General features: G+C 37.4%; 1 protein-coding gene across 4 annotated transcripts in view; it reads right to left on the reverse strand.

Moving 5' to 3' along the window:
- The window catches only part of ABCB11 (ATP-binding cassette, sub-family B (MDR/TAP), member 11), a 109,481-nt gene that overhangs the window by 63,058 nt on the left and 18,442 nt on the right, over positions 1-27,981 (reverse strand). For all 4 annotated transcript variants that reach the window (XM_006867017.1, XM_006867015.1, XM_006867016.1 and 1 more), the window contains exons 5-10: positions 23,265-23,352; positions 21,690-21,823; positions 19,320-19,491; positions 12,354-12,478; positions 8,902-9,076; positions 3,706-3,819 (exon numbers count right to left, since the gene is read on the reverse strand). In XM_006867017.1, the coding sequence (XP_006867079.1) occupies positions 3,706-3,819; positions 8,902-9,076; positions 12,354-12,478; positions 19,320-19,491; positions 21,690-21,823; positions 23,265-23,352 (808 nt within the window). The remainder of the gene's footprint in view (positions 1-3,705; positions 3,820-8,901; positions 9,077-12,353; positions 12,479-19,319; positions 19,492-21,689; positions 21,824-23,264; positions 23,353-27,981) is intronic.

Raw genomic sequence — 27,981 nt, forward strand, 5'->3', positions numbered from 1 at the left:
GCTGTAGACAAGTTCTCTCAGTAATACACGTGTCTTAATCTTATTAGGGTACCTTCAAAACAAAGCACAGGGGCTTATTAAGAAGAAGTTTCCTGAAATTTTTAAACTACATTAGTGAGAAAAAGTCCAGGAAAGTTGAACAGAGGAATTTTTTTCCCATCACAACAGTACATCTGCTCATTCTTCAAGAATACCAAGGGCTGTCTTACAAGAAGAGAATTCCATTGGAAAATCTTACCCCACCTGCCCTATAGCCCTGATCTTGCCCCTTAAGACTTCTTTCTGTTCCCCAAACCCTAAGAACATTTAAAAGAAACAAGATTAAGTCCCTCAAGGATACCAAAACTGTGTTTTGACTTGATGTAAACTGAAGATTACAGAATTATATGTGGAAAGATTCCAATCAACCAACCTACAACCATGTAACCATTTGCAACTCATAGTATCCCCTCTGTAGGACAGAACAGAACAGCTCCTTAGCATTTCTGAGGCCGCAAATCTTTACAGAAGCAAACTGCCTCTTTTTTTTTTTTAAGTTTTTATTGTGAATTGAATGATAGTTTACATGGGAGAACATCAGCTTTACATTCACCCTATCGTATTTCATTTTGTTGCATGCATCATCATTCAACAGCATTTGCTTCCATTCCCTCTGTTTTTTTGGGGTTTTTTTGTTTGTTTGTTTGTTTGTTTAATGTACACCAAAACACTCACAAACTGCCTCATTTTTGTCCTGTGCATCAGCTGGTGGGTTCAAACTGCCAATTTTTCAGTTAGCAGCCCAATGCTAACCCACTATACCACTAGGGCTCTTTGGGGAAGGGTCAGGGAGATGGAAACACCACCTTCAGAAGTGTATTGTTGTATTAAGTGTTGTCAAGTCAGTTCTGACTCATAGTGACCCTGCATAGGATTTCCAGGTAGGGATTGGTGGTTTTGTACCGCTAGTCTTGTGGTTAGCAGTCCAATGCTTACCTATAATCCACACCTGGACTCAGAAATATATGGACCTCAACATATTATAATTAAATTTTCCAAAACCAAAGACAAGAAAAGAATCCTGAGAGTAGCTTGGGGAAAATGAAGTTACCTACAAAGGAGAGCCAATAAGAACTAAGCTTTGGTTTCTTAGCAAAAATCATGCAGGCAAGAAGGCAACAAAATGACATATATAAAATTCTAAAAGTAAAAAGTAGTCAACCAAGAATCACAGGTCCAGAAAAAATATCCCTCAAATGTGACAGTGAAATTAAGACATTTTCAGATAAGTAGGAATTAAAATAATTTATAAAAAACAGATCAATTTATTTGGACAGAGAACCAACAGACAACAACCTGAGATTACCATACATGACAATACTACCCAGAAGTCAGATTTGCTGTTTTTTATTAGTGCTGCCAAGTCAGTTGTGACTTATAAAGGCCCTGTATAAGGTTTCTGAGAAGCAGTTGGTGGGTTTTAATCGCCGACCTTGCAGTTAGCAGCCCAGTGCTTATGCTACAGCGCCACACCGGGATGCCACAAGTCAGATACAGAAGTAGCTAAAGTAAAGCAAACCTACCAGACTGATAATAGGGAACTAGAGATTTCGTTTGTAGCAACAATAAAATCATAAAGTAAAAAGTAGTAATAGTGTAGTTACAGAACTTCCAAATAAGGAGGAAGCCAAGAAGATTTCAAGATAAAATAGATTACTTTAAATTTGGGAAGAAATTAATAAACTATAGGGTAATCTCAAAGAATATCAATAAAGTGTCTCCTCAACAAAAATAGAAAAGAGGAAAACTACAAAGATTTAGTAAACCCTAAAGCAATAGCAAAACAAAAAAATGACAAGAAAACTCAAAACAAATTAACCTCAGCATAGGAATTTGCATGAGACAAAGAAACACCACTTTCAATGAAGAAGTGTACAACTAGAAAGAAACTCAACAAAGATACAGGAGAACTAAACAATACAATCAATCAACTTGACCTCATAGAATACTCCATCCAACAATAGCACAATATGCATTCTTTTCCAGTGCACCTGGAACATTTTCCAGAGTAGATCATATGTTCAACAACAAAGTAATACTCACTAAATTTGAAAACATCAAAATACTACAAAGTACCTTCTCAGGTCACAATGCCGTAAAATTAGAAATCAACAATAGGAATATCAAGGGGAAAAAATCAAATTCATGGAAACTGAATAACGCCTTGCTTAAAAAACACTGGGTAATAGATGAAATAAAATAGCAAACAAACAACAACTCATTGAATCAAATGAAAAGGAAAACACAACATACCAAAACCTTTGGAACACAGCAAAAGCAGTGCTCAAGAGGCAATTCATAGAAATCAACGCAGACATTCAAAAATAAGAAAGAACTAAAATCAACACTTTAATCCAACATCCCCAACAAACAGAAAAAGAACAGCAAAATAAGCCTGCACTAACTTGAAGAAAAGAAATCATGAAAATTAAAGCAGAAATAACTGAAACAAAAACAATAGAATCAAGACAAGAAGTTGGCTCTTTGAAAGGATTAATAAATTTGACAAACTACTGGCAAATCTAACAAAGGAAAAGGAGAAGATGCAAATAACATGAATAAGAAATGAAATGGGTGGTGTTACAACAGGGGCAACAGAAATAGAAAAGATAACAAAAAAGTGCTAAGAAGAATTGCATGCCAACAAATCTGAAAATCTAGAAGAAATGACAAGAAATGGACACTACCTAATCTACCTACCTAATCTAACATGGACTGAAATAGAAAATTTGAATAGACCCATAACAAAAGAAGAGTCCTGGTGTGGCACTGTGGGCTCATGTGTCAGACTGCAAAGTCAGTTTGAACTGCAAGGTCAGTGGTTCAAGCTTACCAGCTGCTCCTTGGAAACTCTATACAGAGTCTCTATGGGTCAGAATCGACTCGACGACACTTAACAACAACAATATAACAAAAGAAGAACTTGATCAGGTTGTCAAAATCTTCAAACAAAAAATAGTTCAACACCAGACAGCTTCTTTGGTGAATTCTACCAACATTTAGAAAATAGCTGACACCAGTTCTACTCAAACTATCCCAGAGTACAGAAAAGGATGAAAAAACCCAAAATTCATTTCATGAAGTGAGCAAAACCTTCATACCAAAACCTAGCAAAGACATTACTAAAAAAGAAAATTATAGACCAATATCCCTCAGGAACATTGATGCCAAAATTCACAACATCCTAGTCAATAGAATCCAGCAACACATTGAAAAAATAATAGCTCATGACAAACTATACCAACTATACAAGGATGATTTAATAGAGGGTGTCGCCAGAGAGCTTGCTCATGATGCCTAGCGTCACAGCAATGGAATAAAGAGATCAGTGGATATTTTTGTTTAAGAGTGTTCAACGGAAATATTTTGCTAATGGATCATCAGACCTTCTTTAAAAGCACGTCTGAGTGGACTTGAACCTCCAGCATTCGGGTTAGCACTTAAGCACCTTAACCATTTGCACCATTCAGGGACACATTAAGCATGAGAGCAGGGGTCTTATTTGTTTGGGTTCACTATTGCATTCCCAGCTCATAGAATTGGGCTGGGCTTATGATAACACTTATTCAAGCTGTATATATATATATATATATATATATTTTAACACTGAGTTCGTCCTCCCACCCCTCAACCTGCAAAAGAACTTTATTTTTGGTTTGTACATACCCGGTCTATTGTCTGAAAAATACTGGAGGCAGCTGCACGTCCACTTGCAAAAGCTTCCAAACAAGCAGATGCATTGCCAAGATTTAAAGCTGCTATTAAGACGCTGAGAAAAATCTGAAATGAAAAGAGAGAGAGTTTTCATGTGAGTGTGTTTGGTGGCTTTTGTAAATAATTCTCACTATCATTTGGATCACCTGTATGAGTATGGGAGTTTATCAGAAATAGTTTTCTATGGACATTTGAAAGCTAAATGGCTCTTTAGTATCTCCTGGAACAATTTTTGTTCTATAAATCATTTCCAATTTTTCTCATTGTTGTGATTTAAAAGACTACATTATGTTTGACTGAAAATCACTCTTCTGCAATGAAGAACATGTTTCATAGAGTGTGAGGCCTACGTGAGGCAGCAGACAGTCACAATGTGAGTTAGAATATTCAGATGTTAAGTTGGTTGGTTGTATAAATAGCTTCGTAATGGTTTTCTAGTTAAATGGTCAAGGAAATAACAAAGACACTAAATCAGCTTGACTGTCCTAGAAATGGACATAGCAATAGGATGGGTACTGGTACCACTATTACTATACTACTGGTGGTGGCTGTGTGCCATGGAGTTGGTTCCAACTCATAGTGACCCTGTATAGGGTTTCCAAGGCTTTAAATCTTTATGGGAGCAGAAAACCTCATCTTTCTCCTGCAGAACTGCTGGTAGTTTCGAACTGCTGACCTTGTGATTAGCAGCCCGACTTGTAACCACTATGCTACCAGAGCTCCTTATTATACTACTAGTAACAATAATAATGAGTTCTGTTTCTAAGTGTTTTACCTACATAATTTCATTGTACCCTTAACACAGAAAAGGAAACTGCTTATATAGAGGTTACCTACGTTTCACTATACTACAAGTAATGGAAGAATAGTATTTGAACCCAGGTTCTTGATAGCCCTTCTATCTAGCTCCTAGGTGTACCTGATGCTGGGTACATACAGATAGAGTGGCCAGTTCCTGTGAAGACATGGAGAGCTGGACTTTGAATCACCAATATGGTCTTCTCATTAAGTTAGGAAAAGCCTACCAGACCACAGCCAGATGTTCCTAATAAATGTTGTTGTTGTTTGTTGTTGTTAAGTGCCATCAAGTCAGTTCTGACCCATAGCGACCCTGTATAGGATTTCCAAGGAGCAGCTGGTGAGCTTGGACTGCCTACCTTGAGGTTCAAACCAATACTGCAGTCTAGCGCATTAACTCACAGCGCTACACCAGGACCCCTTCTAATAAAGAGCACACTGTTTTTATTAGTGCTGTTTATAAAGATGAGCATAAGGCAATGCAGCAATTCCTCAAATTGTCTCTAGGAGGAGCACGAGTCTCCTCCTTCCCACCACGTGGCTCACATGGAAGGAAGACTTACACAGGGCATGGTGACTTGTGGACTGGAGTTACATGCCAAGCTAAAATTTGACTCTGGCATGAATGCACTCCTTTTCAGATATTCAGATGAACCCAGTGTATGGTGGTTTCCATAGGCCAGACACTTTCTGGTTGTGTGAGTATTGGGCAAGTTGCCACACAGTCTCCTCCCCACTCTTTTTCTTCCTTGTGGTTGGAGTGGCTAGAGCATGAGGCTTCCCAGAACCTCCCAACCATCTGCTTCCCTCTCCTGCAACTCCCATGTCAAGGAGATTCACAAGACAGTGGTTCTCCAGACAGACTGTGGGTCAGCCACCATCACCACCACCACCCCTCCACACACACACACAAACACACCACCTTAAGCAGGGGAACAAACATTCTTTCTCTACCTGCCCTTCTTTTTCCTTTTTCTTAATTATAGCAGTTATTTTTTCGCAAGGGCAGATGACTTAATGTTTCTAAGCCCCAAGTGCTTTAGCTATAATGCAGGGATAATGATAGTGTATACCTTATAAGATTATTATGACAATTAAATGAGGTAATATATATGAAGATGATTAAACCAGCATCAGTTACATAAACAAAGATATGATGGTGATGATGAAAGTAACAAAGTCTCACACTTAGGAGGTAGTAAACGGAGTTCATGGCACACTTCTTATGGTCTAATTTGGTTTGAAACCACAGTCTTCAGGGGCCTTACTACCTGAGCAATGGATGCTTTCCACATGGTCTAGAGCAGGAGGCAAAAAACGTTTCTGTAAAGGGCTAGACAGTAAATATTTTAGACTTTGTCATCATACAATCTCTGAAGCAACTATTCAACTCTGCCACTCTAGCACATAGGCATCCATAGACAATTTGTCAACAAACAAGTATGGTGGAGTTTCAATACAACTTTGTTTGTTAAAAAAAAAAACAACAACAGGAGGCAGATTTGATTTGACCCGTAGGTCAAAGTTTGCCTATATAGAGAGATGTTATCAGGAGCTATCAGTGAATGAAGGAGAACAACAAACTTAGTAAAGTCGAGTCAGAGAGTAAGAGGAAGACCCTCAACAAGATAGAGTGATACAGTGGCTGCAAGCATAGAGTCAAACATAGAAACAACTGTGAGGATGGAAGTGTTTGGTACTGTTGTATGCAGGTCGCTATGAGTCAGAGCCAACTCCACAGCACCTAACAACAACTACTGTCTAGTGTATAGATTGACTCACTGGAGGGCTCGATTGAGTTTGGGAGTCAAACCATGCTGCTCCTGGCTTTGTGAGTCATTACTTCAATGGTGTGTCTTTCTGGAGGTCTGTGGGGAGAGTAGAGTGAGACAGAACAGAGTGTCATGCCTAATGCTATCAGAAAGCCATTGTTCTTCACCCTAAATGGACAGTAGCGTGGGACAGTAGAGAAGAGGAGGCGGGGGACGAGACAGCTCAGGAGCAATGCATGGGTGTGCTCTGCTGAAGAAAGGAAAGGCAAATCCAGAGGCAGAGAAACAGTGGTTAGGGGGGGCTAGGACCCTGGTATGCAAAGACTTTCGATCCCTACACTATACCACTTGACATGTGTTTCTTAACCCTTGTTGTTGTTAAGTGCTGTCAAGTCAGTTCCAACCCATAGCACCCCTGTATTGGGTTTTCAGGAGTGGCTGGTAGGCTTTAACTGCCGACCTTTTGGTTCAAACTGAGTTTGCAATCCAGCGTATTAACCCACAGTGCCACACCAACTCCTTCTTAACCCTAGAGAACCTCTATTTCATTTTGTAAGTGGTAGAATGCTTACACCAATTGCAAAGGAAAGTTGTATTATATATGGTTAAACTTCTCACTTTGTGCACATTATGCATAATAAATGAATGTTACTTTATATTATTGCTAGGATTTTTATTATTGAATTCTCAACCTTAAGAGGGGCATGAGAGAGTAGCATTCTGTACCATTCAGGTTCCCTTTGTCTTTTGTTCTAATAGATCTCAAAACTACATTTTCTGCCTGTGCTCTAGTGTACTAATTACAGTCATTTACGTGAACCACTTGCCATTTATGCCCAATTACCATACATGCAGTAATGACTTTGTGTATGACAAAATGTGCTAGATTAACCTAATTGTTAATTAGTTTAGTGGATTAAACACTTAACCCAGCTAATGCATACTCAGTCTTCATAGTTTTCTGTTCAGAAGTACAACCAAGAACTCACCATTATACATGAGAGAGCAATGATTACACTGTTGAAAGAGGTCTCTCATTTCCCAAAGAAAAATGTTAAGACGTCAGCGGAGACTTATAAGAAGTGGTTAGAAGTAAGAGGTTAATAATTGATTGCTTAAGCTTTAGAATCGCATAATGTGCCACATCTGCACATAGTAATTACTCAAGAAATATTATTGGAAGGGATGAATTATTTACAGATGGTACAACCAGCTGACACAAACCAACTGAACAGGAGACTTGAAAATAAGAACCATATAACTGGATTTTTACTAGAAAAGAATTGTTGTTGTAAGTTGCCATTGAATAGATTCCAAATCATGGCAACAACTCCATGTGCACACAGTAAAACTGTCCCATAGGGTTTTCAAGGCTATAACCTTTTGGAAGCAGATAGCCAGGTGGCTATCTTCCAAGATGGCTCTGGGGCAGATTTGAACCACCAACATTTTGGCTAGTTGTCAGGCACTTATCCATTTGAGCTATTTAGGGACTCATAGAAAAGAGTTACCAAGGGGTTTTTGTTTGTTTGTTTGTTTTGCTTGCTTTGTTTTATTCAATGCTTTTATCAGAATTTACATATTCCACTTTCAATATATAGATCCACAAAAGAAAATCAAAGATCGGAAAAGCACGAAAGGCCTGATAGGGAAGTGTCATTAAGCTGAGCATATGAACAGTGACAAGAGTCCAGCTGTGTAGCCATCACCTAAGGAGGAAGAGCACTGGGCTGGGGGCCAAGATGAAAAATCTTCCATCATGCCAGTCACACCCACTTACTTAGCTGCTATTCATTGTCAAGTTTCCCTGTACTCGACATAGCTCACGCCAGCATGTACATCTCCATGCAGTTCCATAGGCATTTAGTGATTGCTGTCTTCCCCACTAAACTGTAAATCTCATTAGGGCAAAGACCAGGCTCTTTTTGCTCACAATTTGGATCCCCTGCATTTTCTCTGGGTCTGGTACATAGTTGTTGTTGCGGTTAAGTGCCGTGGAGTCAGTTCTGACCCATAGTAGATGCTCAGTAATCATCCATTGAGTGAATAACAGAAAAGACACTGGGAAATTAGCTGTGACACTATTTGATTTGGATTGCCATAGTACAACTGAGCAACAAAATGTATTGGCACCATCTGTTCAGTTGAGACTATCATTGACTTGGTATTTTAGTAGCTCATTATATTTCACAAATATACCCATTAACACATGCCTTGTCTTATTACTAAGCTCAACTATATGAATTGTTCATTTTCTGAAGTCTTTCTGGAGGTATGTGGGCTTTTCCATTTTCATGGCACATTATCTTTTGGACTGCAGTTAGAAATTCATTGTTTTACAGCTATACACTCTTAAACTAATTGGAAATCATTAAATTGCTAGTCTCATCAATTCTAATACTCAGCATACCTTTACTATAAAATGCATAATTATTGCTTGCTTCTACAGATGAACACTATTAAATTGTTGATTCTTTCCTCCCTGAGACACCGAAGGAATACACAAAGTGTCTTACCAGTGGACTTTTCTGAGATACCAGCAGAAAACGTTATTTGTAGGTCATCAAGATCAAAGTACCTGGACAAGGGTTCCTGCGGTATATTCTCCTTCATCCAGAATGAGTTTGGAGCCATACCAAAAGGCCAGTGCATAGCACAGGAAGATGAGACACCAGAAGTATCCAGTAAAGAATCCCATCACAATCCCTTTTCTAATTCCCCATTGCTGGGCAAACACAAGATTTTTCTCATATCTGTGAAGAGAAAATGTTTGTGTCTACTTCAGAAACATCAGCTTAAATTACAATCTTTAAAAGTAGTCATAATGCAGTTTTATTTTATGACTATAAAACCACCCCAAACCCAGAACAACTGTAGAGAAATAGAGCTACTATAATCTCTGTGCAATTATTTAAAGTCTGTTTCAACCTAGCAATGAAATGTATTGAAGGGATGATACCTAACAAAATCTCATATTTAATTGCTGCTTGGATAAGTAACATCAGGGTAAGTTCTGCCCCAAGGAAAAAAAAATTTCAATACAAATGGTTTTGTTTGTTTTCTCTTTCATGTTTTATGGTTTAGAATATACCATGTTTTAACAGAACACCAAAAATGATGAAACATGCTTACAAGCTAACACAGTGTTTTCCACTCTGAAAGCATTTCCCTGAGAAAAATTCACTGCATTCTATGAGGATAAAAATCCTTGACATGAGAACTTGTATCACAGAATAAAAATTTTCAACATCTAGATAGTGATTGCTTCCCTTTCTACTATAATCTGACATCAGCAAAGCTCATTTAGATTGAAAACTATATCGTGTATCCGTTTTGTTCTTTTAAAACTTGAGAGATACACAAACAAGCAAAATTTTTCAAATCTCATCTAGTTCCCCAGCAATTCTTCATCCACACTAATGTTTTGGCATGATGGTTCCAGTACTATCTGTGCTTGAATTGTTTCTTCAAGTTATATGACATCTATCAGAAAATGATGCAACTGCCTCCAATAGACAAGTCAGGTGATTTAGATGTTTTGCCTCCAGGTTTGAAACTAGTGTTTTAATCAATTCATCCATCTGCCCTGTGACAAAGATGCTATGCTGCAAAATAACTGGTACAGGGTACAGCTCTGGGACACAACCAAAACGTCATAGAAATTTAACTCAATGACTAGTTCTGTTATGGCTCTGTGGGTTAATGCACCAGACTGCAAAGTCATTTGAACTGCAAGGTCGACGGTTCAAGCTCACCAGTTGCTCCTTGGAAACCCTATACAGGGTGATTATGGGTCAGAACTGACTCAATGGCACTTAACATCAACAACAATGACAACGGTCGAATCTGTCCCAGACTCACAGCAACAGAATGAAATGCTGCTCAGTCCTGAGTCAACCCCATGGCCAGTTGGGGGTGAACTATTGTGATTCACAGGGTTTTCATGGGCTGCCTCCTGGAAGTAGATCACCAGATCTTTCTTCCTAGTTCATCTTAGACTGGAAGATCTGCTGAAACCTGTTCAGCAACATAGCAACGTGCAAGTCTCCACTGACAAATAGATGATGACTTTACTTGAGGTGCATTCTGGGAATTGGATCTAGGTTTCCTGCATGATAGGTGAGAATTTTACCATTGAACTGCCCAACTAAGCACGTTGTTGTTGTTGGCTAGTGCTGTCAAGTGGTTTCAACTCATAGCGACCCTGTATAGGGTTTCTGAGGAGTGGCTTGTAAGTTTGAACCACCAACCTTGAGGTTCAAATTGACCTTGCAGTCCAACGCATTATCCCACAGCACCACACCAGGACTCTAGGCTTTAGATACTCCAAGATCTAGTGATTGTTTTTGTTGTGATGTGCTGTGGAGTCGGTTCCGACTCATAGCGACCCTGTACAGGCTTCATATCTTTACGGGAGCAGAAAGCCTCATCTTCCTCCCATGGAACAGCTGGTAGTTTCGAACTGCTGACCTTGTGGTTCATAGCCCGATTCATAATCACTACGCTTGTGGGCATTATCTTACAGTTCAGGCATTCTGTAATGATTTTCCTACAATACAAAAATTAATTGATGGAGAAATTTTAACATTTCACAGGGCACATATGGAAGCTGTATCCTATGCTTGCTATAATTTTAAAGAACCTTCCAGTGCCTTTTATATTAATGATAATGGAAAATTAAGTATTTCACAGTAGAAGAAATACATTACTAATTTTTTTAGTGAGAAATAGGTAACGTTACATTAAAAATGGAAGCCAAAGAAGAAAAGGAAAAGAACATAATTAGAGATAGTAAAACTTAGTCTATTTTTTATTTGGTGAATTTGGTAGCACTTGAGAATGAAATCATTACCATAGATCTCCAGAACATAAAAAATTGAGTTTACAGTAACTATTTTACAGTTAGTACCTGGCACATGATAAGCAATCAAAAATATGGGATGAGTTAAAGAAATCACATTTTTTAACAACGCTGTTGTTTAGACCACTTAGTTTTTGCTTTTGCTTTTTTCTATCACTTCAGTCTCTGGAATGATGTCTGTAGCATGTCAGTACAAAATTTTGTTTGGTGAAATGGAAATCTTATCAGACTTTATCAAGATCATGGAGGACAGTGGTGGTGATGGTATCTGTGTGCCATAGAATTGGTTCAGAAACCCAAATCTTTACAGAGGGAAAAATCAAATCTTTCTCCCATAGAGCAGCTGATAGATTCAAACTGATGACCTGTGGTTAGCAGCTCGACTTGTAACCTACTATGCTTCCAGGGCTCCTTAGGGAGTACAATAGAGGAATAAAATGTGTTTAATTAAGATGTGTAGAACTGCATTTTGTATTATTTTGTATCTCTTTAGCAAACCCTGGTGGTGCCATGGTTAAAGCACTCAATTGTTAACCAAAAAGTCAGCAGTTTGAACTCAAAAGCATGGGAGAAAGATGTGGCAATCTGCTTTTGTGAAGGTTCCTAACATTGGCATTCCTTGGGGGCGATGCTACTCTATCCTATAGGGCCATTATGAATCCGATTCAATTCCATGACAATGAATTTGATTTGGTTGGTTAAGCTTTTCCTCAATGGCAGAAAGTTATAGACTGTATACATATATATATCCAGAGTTTGAAAAAAAAAAAATCAAACTTAAAACTGGCTTTCTAAAAATGCCAACTCAAACTTTGTTAAAAGCATCTAGCTAGAGACTTGGGACTCCCTGTCATTCTTTGTTGTTGTTGTTGTTGTTGTTGTTGTTATGTGCCGAGGCTGTAAATCTTTATGGGAGCAGAAAACCTCATCTTTCTCCCATGGAACGGAAGGTAGTTTTGAACTGCTGACCTTGTGGTTCACAGCCCGATTCATAACCACTACGCTACCTAGCCAACCTAAATTAATCTACTTAGCTACCTCTTGAGCAAAAACTACTCAGGGCACCATAGATCAAGGTGGATAATCCACCTTGCACAAAATTAGACAGATTTAGGGTTCTACGTTGATCAACAAAATTTTGGAAAGTGGCAGATGTTCAATTAACCAACCTTTCAACTTCTTTTATTTCACCACCAAAAGCAGCCACTGTTCGCACTGAAGAAATCACTTCATCAGCCACACACCCTGCTTTGGCATAGGCCTTCAACTCATAATCAGTAAACTTGGACACACTCTAAAATTCAAAAGAAGAAAAGAAAATGTGATGACTGGATAAATTAGGTAAATCATCCTGTTATTTGGTGGCTCATTTAGTAGAATAAGGTTGTCATACAAGACTAGACCCTCAGTGTACCATCATTCACTTGGACCAAACAATATGGTCCAAGTTCGGTCCATGATAAGCAACATCCATAAGTGGTTATTTTCTTTGTTGTTTTTTAAGTTTTTATTGTGAATTGAGTGATAGCTTACCTGGGAGAATATCAGTTTTACACTCATCCTGGGGTATTTTGTTTCAATATAATGATTACAATCCCCTCCATGCATCATCATTCAATAATATTTGCTTCATTCCATCTGGTTTTTTTTGGTCTTGAATGTGCACAAAAACACTCAGGAATATATAGTCATTTAAACAACCCCAGGGCACATTCTGCAAGCCTGCCTCCTGGCCACCACAACAACAGCCTTTCTCTTTCCATGAGTCTAGAGTCCTCAGATGATCTATCTCTCCATAGCCTCATCTCTGCCTCCATCTCTGGTGTTGATGCTTCTCTGGGTAGGTTCCTACATTCTGCTCGTGTTTTCCATTGATGATCCTAGGGTACTCTGTTCCTGGACTGTAAGATTAACTACTCCTCCCTTTTTGTTATAAAACTTCTACTTTTAGAGTTGTGAGCATTGCAATTAGTTATAATAACAATAACTCACTTTTGAATCATAAGAATCTTATCCCCATCTCCTTTCACCAGACAAGTCTAGACAAGATGAAAACTATTCTATGGGGGTTCTATCTTCCCCTGCACACTCTGAAACTAAACTCCCTCTTGAGAACTTGTAAGCCAGTCACCTCATGCCTTTATTGTCCCCCACACCCATTTTAGGTCACCAATGTCTAAGGTTGCCCATCCCTATCAACCCTGTGTACAGAGGGAATAGGATTGATCCTTGATGTGAAGATTCCTTCCCTCTCAGTTGGTATTTTGAACTACTACATCCATAAGTGTAGATCAAGTTCCTCAAATTGTAGCAATTCACACTTATTTCCTGTATCAAACTTTTTTAATCTTCCTCTAGTCAAGTTCTGATCATCAAGACATTGAAACTAGGTAAAATGGACACTATCTGAAAGTTTGGGCATTCTTGTGTGTCCCCCCTCACTTCATATCAGCTGGATGCTTCACTCTCAGCTCTACCCCTCCATGGCTATGGGCTCAGGTGTTCCCAGGTCTTACCACACTTTGGACCAACCAGCCCTTCCTCTTCTCTCTCTCATCTCCAGGTCAGTGGAAGTTTATGGAATGTGGTCGAATTCAGCCCATATCTTCATTGCTGCCTTTAACCCACTTCCACTTACCAGTAGACCAATGTGGTCACCAGCAAGCTTACATGTCTGCTCATGTGTTCCCTTTGAATTTCAGTCTTGGAGGGGGGTTTGTCCTGAAGGCATGAGTGTTTGTTGATAAATCAAAATGATTCCATTAAAAGCTTGTCTCAAGAGTCCTCCCACAGAACAAGTCTCAAATAAGGCATTCCATGCGACTTAAGTGTTTGAGTCATTATATTAATGAAGTTTTCAAATCAAACAAGGTCACGGCTCATTGATATAGGCCAAAGGTCATTGCACAAGTTTTAGACAAACACTGGAGGCTCACGCAGACTTTATGACTAGCATGTTAAAACAGGGCACACAATCTATTTGTGTGTATATATTAGAGTGTGGAATGAGGAAGAGATTCTGAGCATTCAGTCATGGTACTATAGAAGTTATTCCATAAGAGAAAGCTTCCAAATAATTTACACCATTTAACTCAACTATAGGGACTCAGTTAACTGTACTTCTGATATCTCCAAAAGAAATGACTAGACGTCTGTGTTTAATAGTAAACAAGTTACTTGTTCTAAAATTGCACTTGGATGAGACCTAGTTAGAAATAATGCTTGGCTGGCACAGATTAAGAAACAAGAAGAGGTGAAAGGCAGTTATTGTTGAAGATCAACTAACTCAGAAACCTGAAAAATATATATAGGACCTAGACCGAGAGTTTGATATATTCTAACACTTTTTCAAACTTTTTAGTGGCATACTCTTATCAAACAAAACCTTAAATAGAATTTTAACTTACAATGTAAGCTAAAACTGGTTACAATATATTGATTTCACAACTGGAAAAACAAACAGTAAGAAAGGAGAGGCTATTTTCATCAATATTAAATTTTGAATTTGGGTGTTTGCTTTTTTCACATTCCTCATCTAATTTATTACTGAAACGTGTATTGGCTGAAAATTAAGTAGTTGCAAACAATTCCACTTTTAACTGTAATAACAAATGAACGAATCTCAGGACAGTTCAGTTAAGGTGCTATAGAGCTTAGAAGACCAGCATCATGATTTCCTAATTAGGATTCTCAGAGTTTGATATTTGTCTAATAATTACTCATGATTTTTATCATAAATATAAAAGTCATACAAACCCATGACAACTTGTTCATTTCCCATATGCCTTTCCTTCTCCTCTTTGTCCTGTTAATGATGTGAACACAGGGAGCGTTGCTTGTATTGTTTTTCACAAACAAACATGCACAGACCTGAATTCAAGAAGCACTCAGTGCAGAGCTGCAGCATTCCAAATCAGTGACACATTTATAAGAAGTTGAACTGTGGGCATCAAGAGGACAGAGAAGCTAAGCCCTAAATCTGCTTAAAAACAAGTTAACCTGGCATCATGAGTTAATGTGTTTGGTCTCCAGCATGTTAAAATATAGCATACGCTACATCTGAGTGTTCATTTAGCACAAGTTTGAAAAGATTGATTGAATGTCTTTAGGAAAAAAGTTTAATCAAAGATTTGCAGATGCCTAAAGTCTCTTCATGGAAATTGAGTGTTCCCCAGTGCCATATCTAGAATACTTCAATATCAAATGGAGGCTTAAGTTTTTCTTCAGTTCATTCAGCTTGAGACATGTGGAGTGTGTTCTTCACTTTTGGTTTTCTAACTCTAGATCCTTGCACATTTCCTTATAATACTTGACTTTTTCTTCTCAAGTTGCTCTTTGAAATTTTCTGTTGGCTCATTTCTTCCATTCTTTTTAGCATCTCTCTGTAGGAAAGCCAAGTTCTGGTGTGATGCTGTGGGGTAATGCGTTGGACTGCAAAGTCGGTTTGAACTTTAAGGTCCGTGGTGCAAACTCACCAGTCACTCCTTGGAAGCCCCATATAGAGTCACTATGGATTGGAACCGACTCGATGGCACTTAAAAAAAAATGCTGGAAAGCAAGTTTCAGAGTCTCTTCTGACATCCATTTTTGTCTTTTCTTTCTGCCTTATGTTCTTTATGACCTTTTGCTTTCCACCTGTATGATGTTCTAGATGTCATCCCACATCCCACATCTTGGTCGTTAGCATCTAATACATGAAATCTGTTCTTGAAACCATCTCTAAATTCAGGTAGGAAATAAATTCAAGGTACTGTTTTAGCTCTAGTGAATTTGTTTAAATTTTTTTCTGCTTCAGCCTAAACTTGCATATGAGCAATTGATAGTGTGTTCAACTGTCAGCCCCTGGCCTTTTTTTTAGTTTCTCCTTATCTCTTCCCACAGGTGAGATTTGATTCCTGTGTATTCTGTCTTGTGAGGTCCATGTGTATAGCCACCTTTTATGTTGTTGATAAAAGTTATTTGCAGTGAATAAGTCATTCATCTTGCAAAATTCTATCATGGGGGCAGCGTTCTTCCTGCTTCTGGTCTGGCGAATTTAAGAATCCTCCCAGAAATGTATGGTATAATTAAAAAAGACAAAAGTGAAAGGTCCTCTGAAATTGTGATTTACTCATTGATAATCCCAGGACAAAATTAAAGATCACTTCTCAAACACATAGGACCACAACAAAGATGTTTGATTTATAGGCTTAGGCTGATTATGGGGTAGAATGGTCTGCAAAGGACCATTCACCACTCTGTGGCTTCCTCACGACAGTAATTTTGGCCCTTACTCCACTGTTCCTAGCAAGTGCTGTGCTGTCTTGGAAATTGGCCAGGATGATTGAAGTCAGGGAGAAAAAGCAGAAGACGAAACAAAAATGTCAAGAAAATAATTGCAAATGCCAAGTGACTAAAATAGAAATGAAGGAAAGAACAGGTACTGCAACCAAAGAAAAATCATTTGGAAACTGATGTCGCTTTGGAGGGACCCACTAAGGTTTCTCCTTTGGCTTTTATGATAGTGTTATTTAGTAAACAATGTCTGCCCATATGGAAGAATCATGCTCTGACCTCAGTACTGTAATAACATTCAGTCTTGGGCATAGAAGTTTGTTGGTATCTGTTGGCAGTTATAAATTAGTACTTATTTTGCTATTCATTCTTTATAGCTGACCTAGTCATTTGTCAGTTATGGTTTTGCAGCGTATGTGCTGAAACGAACATATCCTATGGGAAAAAATAACTTTAGATTATGAATGCTATTCAACAGTGGCTTAAATTAGTACTCTGTTTTAGACAAAGGAATTATGAATGTAAAATAATGAAAATTGTCCTCGCAGAAGTTAAAAAGTATGCTAATCACATCTTTTATCATTATTATTTCTTGGAATAAAATAATTTCTGACTTTCTCGAAGCAAAATGATATTAATAAGTAGTTCTATTTTCTGCAATGCTTTTCTTACTTTAACCTTAGAGATATTGTTAATACAATTATCAGACAGTCTGCGTTTTTATAAACCTAATTTTACAAAGAGTTCTCTTATTATCTTAACTGTAAAATAGCACCTATTGGGTATAACAGTATTTGTACTTATGAACATTGCCTTTTGCTTGGAATTCCTTTGTTGAGAAGAATAAAACTATGATATAAAGCTTACATTTAAAATGCCAAACATTGTAGCACCTTGGAATCTAGTTTTTTCCTTGCATGTGAGAAATATGTGATTAAAAAGTCTTATCAGAGAATTTGTTGACTATACACGTAGCATTTTTATGTTTCATTCCATTCTTTGTTTAAACTCAAGTGTTTGTTGTTGTTGTTGTTAAGTTGGTTCTGACTCACAGTGATCCTGTATAGGGTTTCCAAGGAGTGGCTGGTGAGTTTGAACTGCTGGCTTTGTGGTCCAAACTGTCCTAATACTTTTTGATCAGTATCAGTTTCAGGTTTTCTTTTACAGAATGGTTTAGAAAAATAGTTAAGCCATAATTCACAAGTGGTAAAAATCTTATGGGTGTGCAGTGGCTCCACACAATATGCACTGGCCTGCAAACCACAAGGTAGGCGGTTCAAGCCTGCCAGTCACTCCACAGGAGAAAGAGGAGGCTCTCTTCTCCAACAAAGATTTAAAGACTCGAACACCCTATATAGGGTTACAATGAGTTGAGACCAACTTGGCGACACTTAATAACAGCAGCCAAGAAAACTTTAAACTTTGGAAAGTTGTGTTGGACATGGTAGTAATTAGATAAAAATAGGTAAAATATATGAACATGTACTATAATTAGAAGAGCTAACTAGTAAATAGTTTAACTGTATTTTTTTTTTACTCTTAAACATGATTTTTGTAAATGTAGGGTCTAATAATTTTCTGCTATTCTTTAATATCTTAATTTTTTCCACCTTTAATATGAATTTTAATATACAGAAAATTGTCCAACATCTCTAATTTAAAAATGAAACTAGATACTGAAATAAATTTGTTACTTAAAAAAAAAATTCTATCTTGGGATAGCCAGCATTGTTTCTATCACTAAGGCCATACTTTCCAACTACTGATCCTTCCTCTTTGTTTCCAAACTTTGCATTCCAATCACCAGTAGTTCTAAATGCATCTTGATTGCATGTTTGATTAATTTCAACCAGAAGAAGTTGATAGAATTCTTCAATTTCATCCTCACTGACTTTAGTGGTTGGTGAGTAAATTTGAATAATAGTGATATCAACTAGTCTTCCACTTAGGTGTATGGATATTATCATGCTACAAACAGCATTGTACTTCAAGATAGATTTTGAAGTGCTCTCTTTGATGATGAATGTGACATAATTTCTCTTTGATTTGTTGTTTGAAGAATAGTAATGGTTGTCCGATTCAAAATGACAAATGTCAGTCCATTTCAGCTCACTAATGCCTACTATATTCATCTTTATGCATCCCATTTCATTTTTTATGACTTCCAGTTTTCCTTGATTCATACTACATATATTCTATGCCCTGATTATTAATGGATGTCAGCTGTTTCTTCTAATTTTGAATTGTGCCCCATCAGCAAATGGAAATCCTAAAAACTTTGTATCTTCACATCATAAATGTCAACTCCACCAGTTGCATTTTGAGTGCTTGCCAATCTGAGGGACTCATCTTCCTGTACTATATCTGACAATATTCTGGAGCTATTCATAAAATTTTCAGTGGCTCACCATTCAGAAGTGGTCTGCTTCTTCTTATTCCTAGTCTTAATCTGGAAGCTTCACTGAGACCTGTCCACCATGGGTGGACGTTGAAAATACTTAAAATATTTTGAACATTTAAAATATTTTATAAAAAGTATTTAAAAATACCAGTGGCATAACTTCCAGCCTTACAGCAACACACAGTATGACAAACTGACAGAGTGCTGGTAATAGATGTATTGGTTATGATAAATGTAGTTGCTATTATTATTAATGAAATACATAGTGTTTATACTATTAAAACATCATGAATTCCTAACCAGTGGAATGCTGTTTGATACTGGGGAGTAATTAACAAAATAAATCAAAGTAGAGATATTGAGTTTGACTAAAAATTGAAGAAGGGACTCTAGCTTCACATTTTTGGCTTATTTTCAGTGCAAATATTTTTGTGGGAAAGAAGCAAGAAGACATTCTTACCAGACCAATGACAGCTGCTCCAAGCCCAATGAGAGGGCTGACAGAAATGATAACCAATGTCAGTTTCCAACCCTTGAAAAATCCCATCAGCAGTCCACAGATGCATGTGGTCATGTACTGAATGAAACGGGCTGTTTGGTCGGCAATAGCATCATTGATTTTATTAACATCACTAGAAACAAGAAATATGTTGGTCACCAAACCAAAATTGGTCAGTTCAAATGTCTTGTTGAAAAACACCCATCTTTTTCTTCTAAATACTCTCATTTTCATACTCCATTGCCCTTAGGTAACAGATACATCTCAGCTCTTGGAAAATGTGTTGCACCTTGGGAGATCATCAAATATCTTCCCTCAGAGCCAAGCAAGTTTGTCCCAAGCCCAGTTTTCCCAACCAGTGTCCCTCAGTATTGATAAAAGCTGAATCTTACTTGTAAAGCTAGTCATCTTGTTCTGCCCTGAAAAGTCCTTCTTTTCCTCTTCAAATCTACTAAATTCTTCCAGCTTCTAGGCTTTGCTCATTAGAACCTACTTCATAAAACCTTGTGTAATCCTCCAGGAAGAAAATTCTTCCCTATATCAATATAGAAATTTAATTACTCTCTCTGTGTGTGTGTGTGTGTAACTATTATATTCCACTTAGAGGCAGTACATTGTTGTGAAGTGCCCAAAGCAAAGACTCTGAGACATGTTCTCTGAATTTGACTATCAACTCTTTATGGGAAAGTTATTTCACCACTCTGTACCTCAGCTTCTTCATCTATAAAATGGACTCTTTCTCAATGAATAGGGTGGTAGTGGTGTTAGCTGTGTGTCATGGAGTCAGTTTCTACTCATGGCAACCCTGCATAGGGTTTTTGAGCATGTAAATGTTTACGGGAGCAGAAAACCTCCTCTTTCTCCCATGGAATGATTGGTAGTTTTGAACTACTGACCTTGAGGTTAGCAGCCTGACTCGTAACCACAAGTATTAAATTATTTGATATATGTAAAATATACAAAATACTACCTAGCATATACAAATTACTTCTGCATTTGTGCCTGCTCCTCGTATCCCTCTTACTAGTCTGTAAGCTCCTTGAGAGCAGGAGTTTTGTGGTTTCTCTTTATGGCTTGCACAGGTAAGTACTCCAAAAAATTGGCTGAGTATAATCACATCAAATTCATATTCCTGGGGACATTAATCTTAATTTCTATCCATATGGATCAAACTGAGACTTGAGAGCAAGAAAGGACCTACGTGAATCCAAGGATTAAAGTCTAGCAAGGCCAGCTATTTCTCCAAGGTCATAGTGAGGAATCGAGTGAGTGCTGGAACCCAAGGGTCTCAACTTCCAGTCTATTTGTATCTTCACTTCTCATTAATTGTCTCTCATGAGATCTCAAGGTTCAACCTTACTGGCTCAAATTACCCAGGGCTCACCCAGAACTTCTGAAGGACCAAAATTAGTATTGGGTATAAACTGAATTTAAATCCAGCTTCTTCGTTTGAATCTTTCTCAAGTTATTTTGGATTTTTGTTTTTGTTTTGTGTGCTGAAGTTGCTGCTGTAGATATAGCAAGATAATGAGTTCCAACTGTATTGTTTTTCCTCATGTTGTTATTGTTGTTGTTAAGTACTGTCAAATAGGTTCCCATTCATAGTGACCCAATATAAGGTTTCTGAGGAGCAGCTGCTGAGCTTGAACCCCTAACCTTGTGGTTCAAATCGACTTTGCGGTCCAGCACATTAACCCTTAGTGCCACATTAACATCCCTACATCCCTCAACTTCTCCTTTTAATGTTAGATAACCCTACATCTTTTAACTCTCTTCCATAATACTTCATTGTTGTTATTGTTAAGTGCCGTTGAGTCAGTTCTGACTCACAGTGACCCTGTATAGAGTTTAAGAGGAGCAGCTGGTGCATTTGAACCACTGACCTTGTGGTTCACAGGGCACAGTTTATCCTATGGCATCATGCCAGAACTCCATAATACTTCATTTATTGTTGTTAAGTGCTGTTGAGCCAATTCTGACTCATAGAGACCCTGATTGGTGTTTTGGAAGAGTGACTGGTGGGTTCAGATTAGCCTGTGGTCGAGCATTTATCCTATAGTGCCACACCATTATTAGTCAAGATCCCACAAACCAATTTCTAGTACATTGGCTTTCAAGTAAGTCACAGTGGTAAGATTTGAGAAAGCATTATTCATGCTGCTTATAAAAGTCCAATTTAAGAAACCAAATTTTTATAAAAAATGACTGGAAATTATATTTTAAACTGTTGTTTAAATTCAAAACAATTTTCTCTTGTTAAATAAAACAACTCAACAGTTTTATTATGCAAAAATCATATATGCATTCAAACATTGTTCTACCAGTACTTACTCAGAGAATCTTGTATTGAGCTCTCCTGCTGAATTGCAGTCAAACCATCCTATTTCCATTCTTATTACTGTCCTAAAGTAAATTTTTCTCATTTTCTGTATCTGACGAGCTGCAGCAATAACCCAAAAGCATATCTGCAAATAGAGCAAGGTTAAAAATATTCATTAAGTCCTTCTTTGCTTCAAATGACAGATAAGAAAAGGAGAGAAAGAATTCATAAAACACCTTGTCTTGGGAACCAAGGCACTATCTCTTGGCTAGCTTTCAGATCAGCTGTGAACATGGAAGCAAGATATTTGAATCCAGATTTGACACTCAAGCAACATCATGACTTTTTGATGTAAGTTTCATCTTCTTCATGTGCAATGGAAAACTCAGCATATCAAAATTATTACTTAAATAAGTTTTAATAAAATAAAATAAACATATCTTAAATCATTATTTTGCTGAGTGAATTTTTCCCCTGAGAGACCTCCATACAAGCATTCAGGGATAGTTTTCAGGTTATTGGTCAATGATTTTCGGGGAAAAGAAGGCAAACATTATGGAATAAGCAGGGAATCTACTGGCAGATGACCCCCGACCAAAGCAAAGCAAGCCAGTCATTCCAACACTCCATGAAACGATGGGGAAATTTCTCTTCTCTTTACAACTAACACTAACTTCCTGGAGTTGCTGAGTGAATGTCAAGGAATTCATTATTTTTCTTATCTACAAGGAAGGCAAAGGATGAAAAATATTTCTCTTCCTTTAAAAGGGGTAAAGTTACTACCAAGCTCTTTCTTTGTCTTATAACTAGACTCTGCACTCAATTCAGATTTACAGAACTTGGATTGTAATGCTGTGTGGTGAAGCATTTAACAATAAAAGAGAAATCAGAAGTAAACTGTGCTTTCATTTACCTTTCTCCACACTACTAACCTTCCTTCCATGCACACAACTGCCCATTACCAAGGTTAGAAGAGAGGACGAAAGAGGGAAGAGCAAGGAAGGACACAAAACTAAAACTGACAGTCTAATCTCTTTTTCTCTGGACAATTTCTTGTATCCTTTTTCTGATCTGAGGAAAAAGAACCATCCCCATTCACTCAACCCTCCCCCACCCCCACCAAAAATCAGCAATAAAATGCCAGTGGATATTGAATTGACTCTTATTTACGACGACCCTATGTGTGTCAGAGTAGAAATGTGCTCCACAGGGTTGTCAGTAGCTGAGTTTTCAGAAGTAAGGAGGTCATTAGGCCATTCTTCCGAGGCACTCCTGGATGGAATCAAATCTCCAACCTTCTGGTTGGTTTGCTGTTGTTGTTGTTAAGTGCCATGGAGTTGGTACCAACTCATAGGAACCCCATATAGGGTTTCTAAGGCTGTAAATGTTTCTGGGAAAACTTCATCTTTCTCCCAAGGAGAGGATGGTAGACCTGAACCAAGTAGCCAAGTACATTAATCCTTTGTCCCCCTGAGATAATAATGTAGTTCTTGTTGTTAGGTGCCATTGAGTCAGTACCGACCCATAGAGACCTTATGCACAGCAGAATGAAACACTGTTCAATCCTGGGTTGAGAAGTTACTAACTTGAATATATCCTGTGATAAATACTATAACACCAATTCCAGCATAGTAAATGGCAAATGTGATCATTTCATTTTCAATGTTCAGCAACCTACAAAAGAGAGAAAATATGTTAAGGCTTACATGTAGGATCAAGTTACCAAGAAATGCATTTGTAGGTACAGAAGGATTTAAAAGAAATTTAAATATCTATTAAATATGTATAAGGCATCTTATCTATGCAGAATTATAATGACGCCAACGAATTCCCTAAATAGACTTCACAAATCCATCACAGCAAAAATACAATCACCATCCCCTCCCACTTCTTTTCACATGCAGAAATGCTATAGAGCTGTGAAATAACTAATTCACAGTCATTGGACACCAGGGGCCCTTAGATGGCAGCCAAGTTCTCTGTCCACTATGAGTCCTTTCATTTGTACTCAATATGTAGGGACAGAACAATCGTAGCCAGAGAAAGAGTTCAAAGGATCAGATGAGCTGTGAGAAAAGACACTGGTAGTAAGACCAGGAGGTTTACTTTGATTCCACCTCCAGGAACCGACTCCAGCTTTTAACTCCTCCATCTCAGTGACACTGTGAAAAATGTGTGTGTCACCACCTCATAGGGAACTGAAAGGGCTTTATTAACCCTGTCTTTCTGCCCGCTACAGACCATGAAGTTTCATCCTCCAGAATTATTCTTAAGGTTGAAGCCAAGACAATAATGGAAACTATCAAGCATTTTCCCAAACATAACAGCTATGCTGCAAAGCAGGATTGAGACTTGGTGGGGGCATGGAAGGGCGATAATAAAATCTACAATATTCTCAAAGAAGGAAGTTTACAATTATAAAAATCAACATACTGAATTGGTATCAATTTGAACCATTGAAACATGATAAAATGATTGAGTCTATTTATTTGAATCTACTTTTACATAGAATATATTTATGCTTCATCTTGACAATGAAATTGCAAGCTACTTGAGAGCAGGTCTGCACTTAAACTGCTTGACCATAGTGACCAGTGCCTGGTGCAATACCTTACACATATTTTGTTTGTTAAGTGCCGGTTTGTTTGTTAATCACCACCTTGCAGTTCAAATCAAACTTGTGGTCCAGTGCTTATCCTACAGTGCCATGCAAGGCACTCAATAAATGATTCTTGGCTTTGCTTTCACTTTCCACTCCTGAAATTACCATGAGACAGGTAGTTAACTCATTCTGGGAAATTTTTGTTAGGGTTTTAGAGGCTACTTGAGAAGATTTCTTTGTACAACAGGAAAAACCTCACAGAAAACAGGAAGGAAAACAGCAGACTGGCTTGGTTCCTTGTGTATGTGTATTAATATTTTCATCATCTGCATGGTAGAAAGCTCTTGTAATGATAAAATCCTGGAAATAATTCTATAAAGTGTGAAGGTGAATTGGACCACGAAAGGACAGCTTTTTTCTTAATAGCAAAATTGATATGTGTCTACTTGAATAAATTAGGATTATTCTGACTACTTTGTTGACTAGAGAAGAGAGGAGAGATAAAAATGAGAGGGGATAGCTAAGAAAAGTTTTTTTTCACGAATTATTAGGATAGAGGATTCTTATCTTACTCTTTATGAAAACAAAAGCATTATGAAATTCTATCACTAACTCAAGGTTTAGGATTGATCAAAGTCATAGATACTTAATTCAACATACCCTGGGGGTCTATAGGACAAAATGGATTACTTAATAAGAAACTTTCCTTTCAGTAGTTCTTATGAATTATTATAGACCTTGCAACGCTGGTATATTGGAGTGAACATGAGTGTCAACCCTAAACCAAGTGTCATTAATTGACAGAAATATATCCATGTTATAGTTTCAGAACATTGGTGGTGGTGGTTATGTGGTGTGGAGTCAATTCTGACTCATAGCGACCCTGTACAGGGTTTCTGAGGCTGTAATTCTTTATGAGAACAGAGCACCTCATCTTTTTCCTATAGAACCTCTGTTAGTTTCCAACTACTGACCATGAGATTAGTTAGCAGCCCAACTCGTAATCATTAGGCTACCAGAGTTCCTTTCAGAATATTAGAGGCTTTGTATTCCATAATGCATGGGACATTTCCTTATTGACAAATGACTTCTTATGGGGTAATATTGTTTCTAAAATATCCACATAGTACAGCAGCAAACTATAAGATAGGTTCATATTTCATTTAAGAGAATTCACAATTTTTCTTCCCCTGAGGAAGCCATTTTTTTGTTTGCTTATAATGAAACATTCTGAGATCATTGTAAATCCATGTGCAGTTGTAAGAACTAATACAGAGTGATCATGTGAATCCTATAGCAATTTCTTCTAATCATGTAAAAATTGTATCTCGTAAAATATAGGACAATATCTCAATCAGGATGTTAATAGTGATTTGGTCAAGATATGAAACATTTCATCATCACCAAAATCCTTCATGTTCACTTTTATAACCATACCCATTTCCACCCTTCTCCCACCCCTTCCCTAACCCCTAAATACCACTATTGTGCTCTCAAGTTCTATAATTTTTTTGTTTCAAGAACTCTATCTAAGTGGAATCATATAGCATGTCACCTTTTGGGAGCACTTTTTACACTTAACATAATTCTTTGGAGATTCATCAATCATTTGTTCATTTTTGTCGCTGAGGAATATTCCATTGTAAGGAGCTCTGGTAGTGTAGTGGTTACGAATCGGGCTGCGAGCCACAAGGTTAGCAGTTCAAAACTACCAGCTGTTCCATGGGAGAAAGATGAGACATTCTGTTCCTGTAAAGATTTACAGCCTCGGAAACCCTGTGCAGGGTCACTATGAGTCAGAACCAACTCCACAGCACATAACAACAACACTTTTCCATGGTATAGATGTAGCACAGTCTTTTGAGTCATCACTCAATGAAGGACATCTGGGTTGTTTCCAGTTTTAATATTTTATAAATAAAGTTGTCATAAACATTGTGTACACATTTTTGTGACCCCCTTTTGTTACTGTTCCTTGCTTATTGAACAGGATAGAAAATAAATAAGAGCAGAGAAAATGAACATTCTTACTTTGTCTCCAAATGTTTGAAATTTTCCTATAGTCTTTGTGTTAATGGTTTCTAGTTTGATTTCACTGTGGCAGAGAACAATCTCTGCATAGTTTCATTATTGTTTAAGATGGTGAGGTTTTATGGATCAGGATATGTTCAGTCTTGATATATGCTCCGTAGGCTCCTGAAAAGAATCTGTATTCCACTGTTCTGAGTGGAGTATTCATAAATCTTGATTAGATCCTATCAGTTAATGGTGTGGAGTTCTTCAAAATTTTTACTAATTCCATGTCTAGTTTTCTATTAGATGTTGAAAGATAGGTCTTGAAGTCTTTCACTGTATTGTGAATTTGCATATTTCTCTTTTAGTTTTATCAGTTTTTGCTGTACAAATTGTGAAGCTCTGTTATTTGAAGTTTCTTGTAGACTGCATATTGTTGAGTCATTTTTTAAATCCATTCTGCCAACTTTGTCTTTTATTTGGTGCATTTAGACCATTTACATTTAATATAATGATTAATATGCTAAGGCTGAAGTATGTCATTTTATTTTTTGTTTTCTGTTTGTTCTGTTTTTCATTTCTCTGTTTTGACATTTTATAGAATTTAAATTTTGACTGTAGTGTTTTTGAGTGTATTTCTTTGTATAGCTTCTTCTTCTTCTTCTTCTTCTTTTTTTTTTTAGTGGCTGATCTAGGAATTACATGATGGTCATACCTTGGAGCTATTGAGGGTTTGGTTGTCCAGACCACCACAACAATGCAAATATGACAATAAAGAGCCACACAGCATTTTTGGGTTTCCAGTACATATAAAAGTGTACACTATACTGTAGTTTAGTAAGTGCACAATATCATTATGAAAAAGTTGGGACTATTTTGAGAATTGCCAAAATATGACAGAGACATGAAGTGAGCACAGGTTGTTTGCAAATGTTGCAGATAGACTTCCTCAAAATGGGTTGCCAGTGTCTGTGAAGACCAATAAAGCAAATCACAATACAATTAAGTCTACCTGTATACATGTATCATTCAGCACATTGTACTAGTTTTGTCATTTTACCAGTTTAAGCAAATTATAAAAATGTTATCTCCCTTTATATTCGTTTACTCTTTTCCATTAATTATGAAGGTGAGTCAAAAATTATCTGCACTCTGGCAATAGAATTTCTTTTAATCAATTTTTAGAAAAGACAAATGCATCATTTTTTGACATAATATCCTAGCTTTTCAATACAGTTTGTCCGTCTGTCAACAAACTCTCATATTCCCTTATTAAAAATTGTTTTAGATTGAGCAGTGAGCCACAGATGCACCACTGTCTTCACATCTTCATGAATCTTCGTCCTCTAAGCCTGCTTTCAGGGAACTAAACAGGATGATAAGGAGAATGCTTTAACACATCAAAACATAGTTTTTGCAGAGTGTCAACAGTGTGGGCAGAGGTATGCAAACTTGCATTGTCATGCAAGATCACAATGCCATTGGATAGTAGTCCTCTGTGTTTAATCCAACGTTTAGGCTTCAGTTCTTCAGTGAGCATCTCACTTCTGATTGTTAAACATTTTCCTGACAGTTTTCCAATACTGGTCCTTGAGAATCCCAGAAAACTGTAAGCATCAATTTTCCAGCTGATGGTTGACCTTTAATTAAACATTTTCTTGGTCAGTGATTGAGGATGTTTCCAGTCT

This window comes from Chrysochloris asiatica, unplaced genomic scaffold (assembly GCF_000296735.1).
Source record: "Chrysochloris asiatica unplaced genomic scaffold, ChrAsi1.0 scaffold00099, whole genome shotgun sequence".
Lineage (NCBI taxonomy): Eukaryota > Metazoa > Chordata > Mammalia > Afrosoricida > Chrysochloridae > Chrysochloris > Chrysochloris asiatica.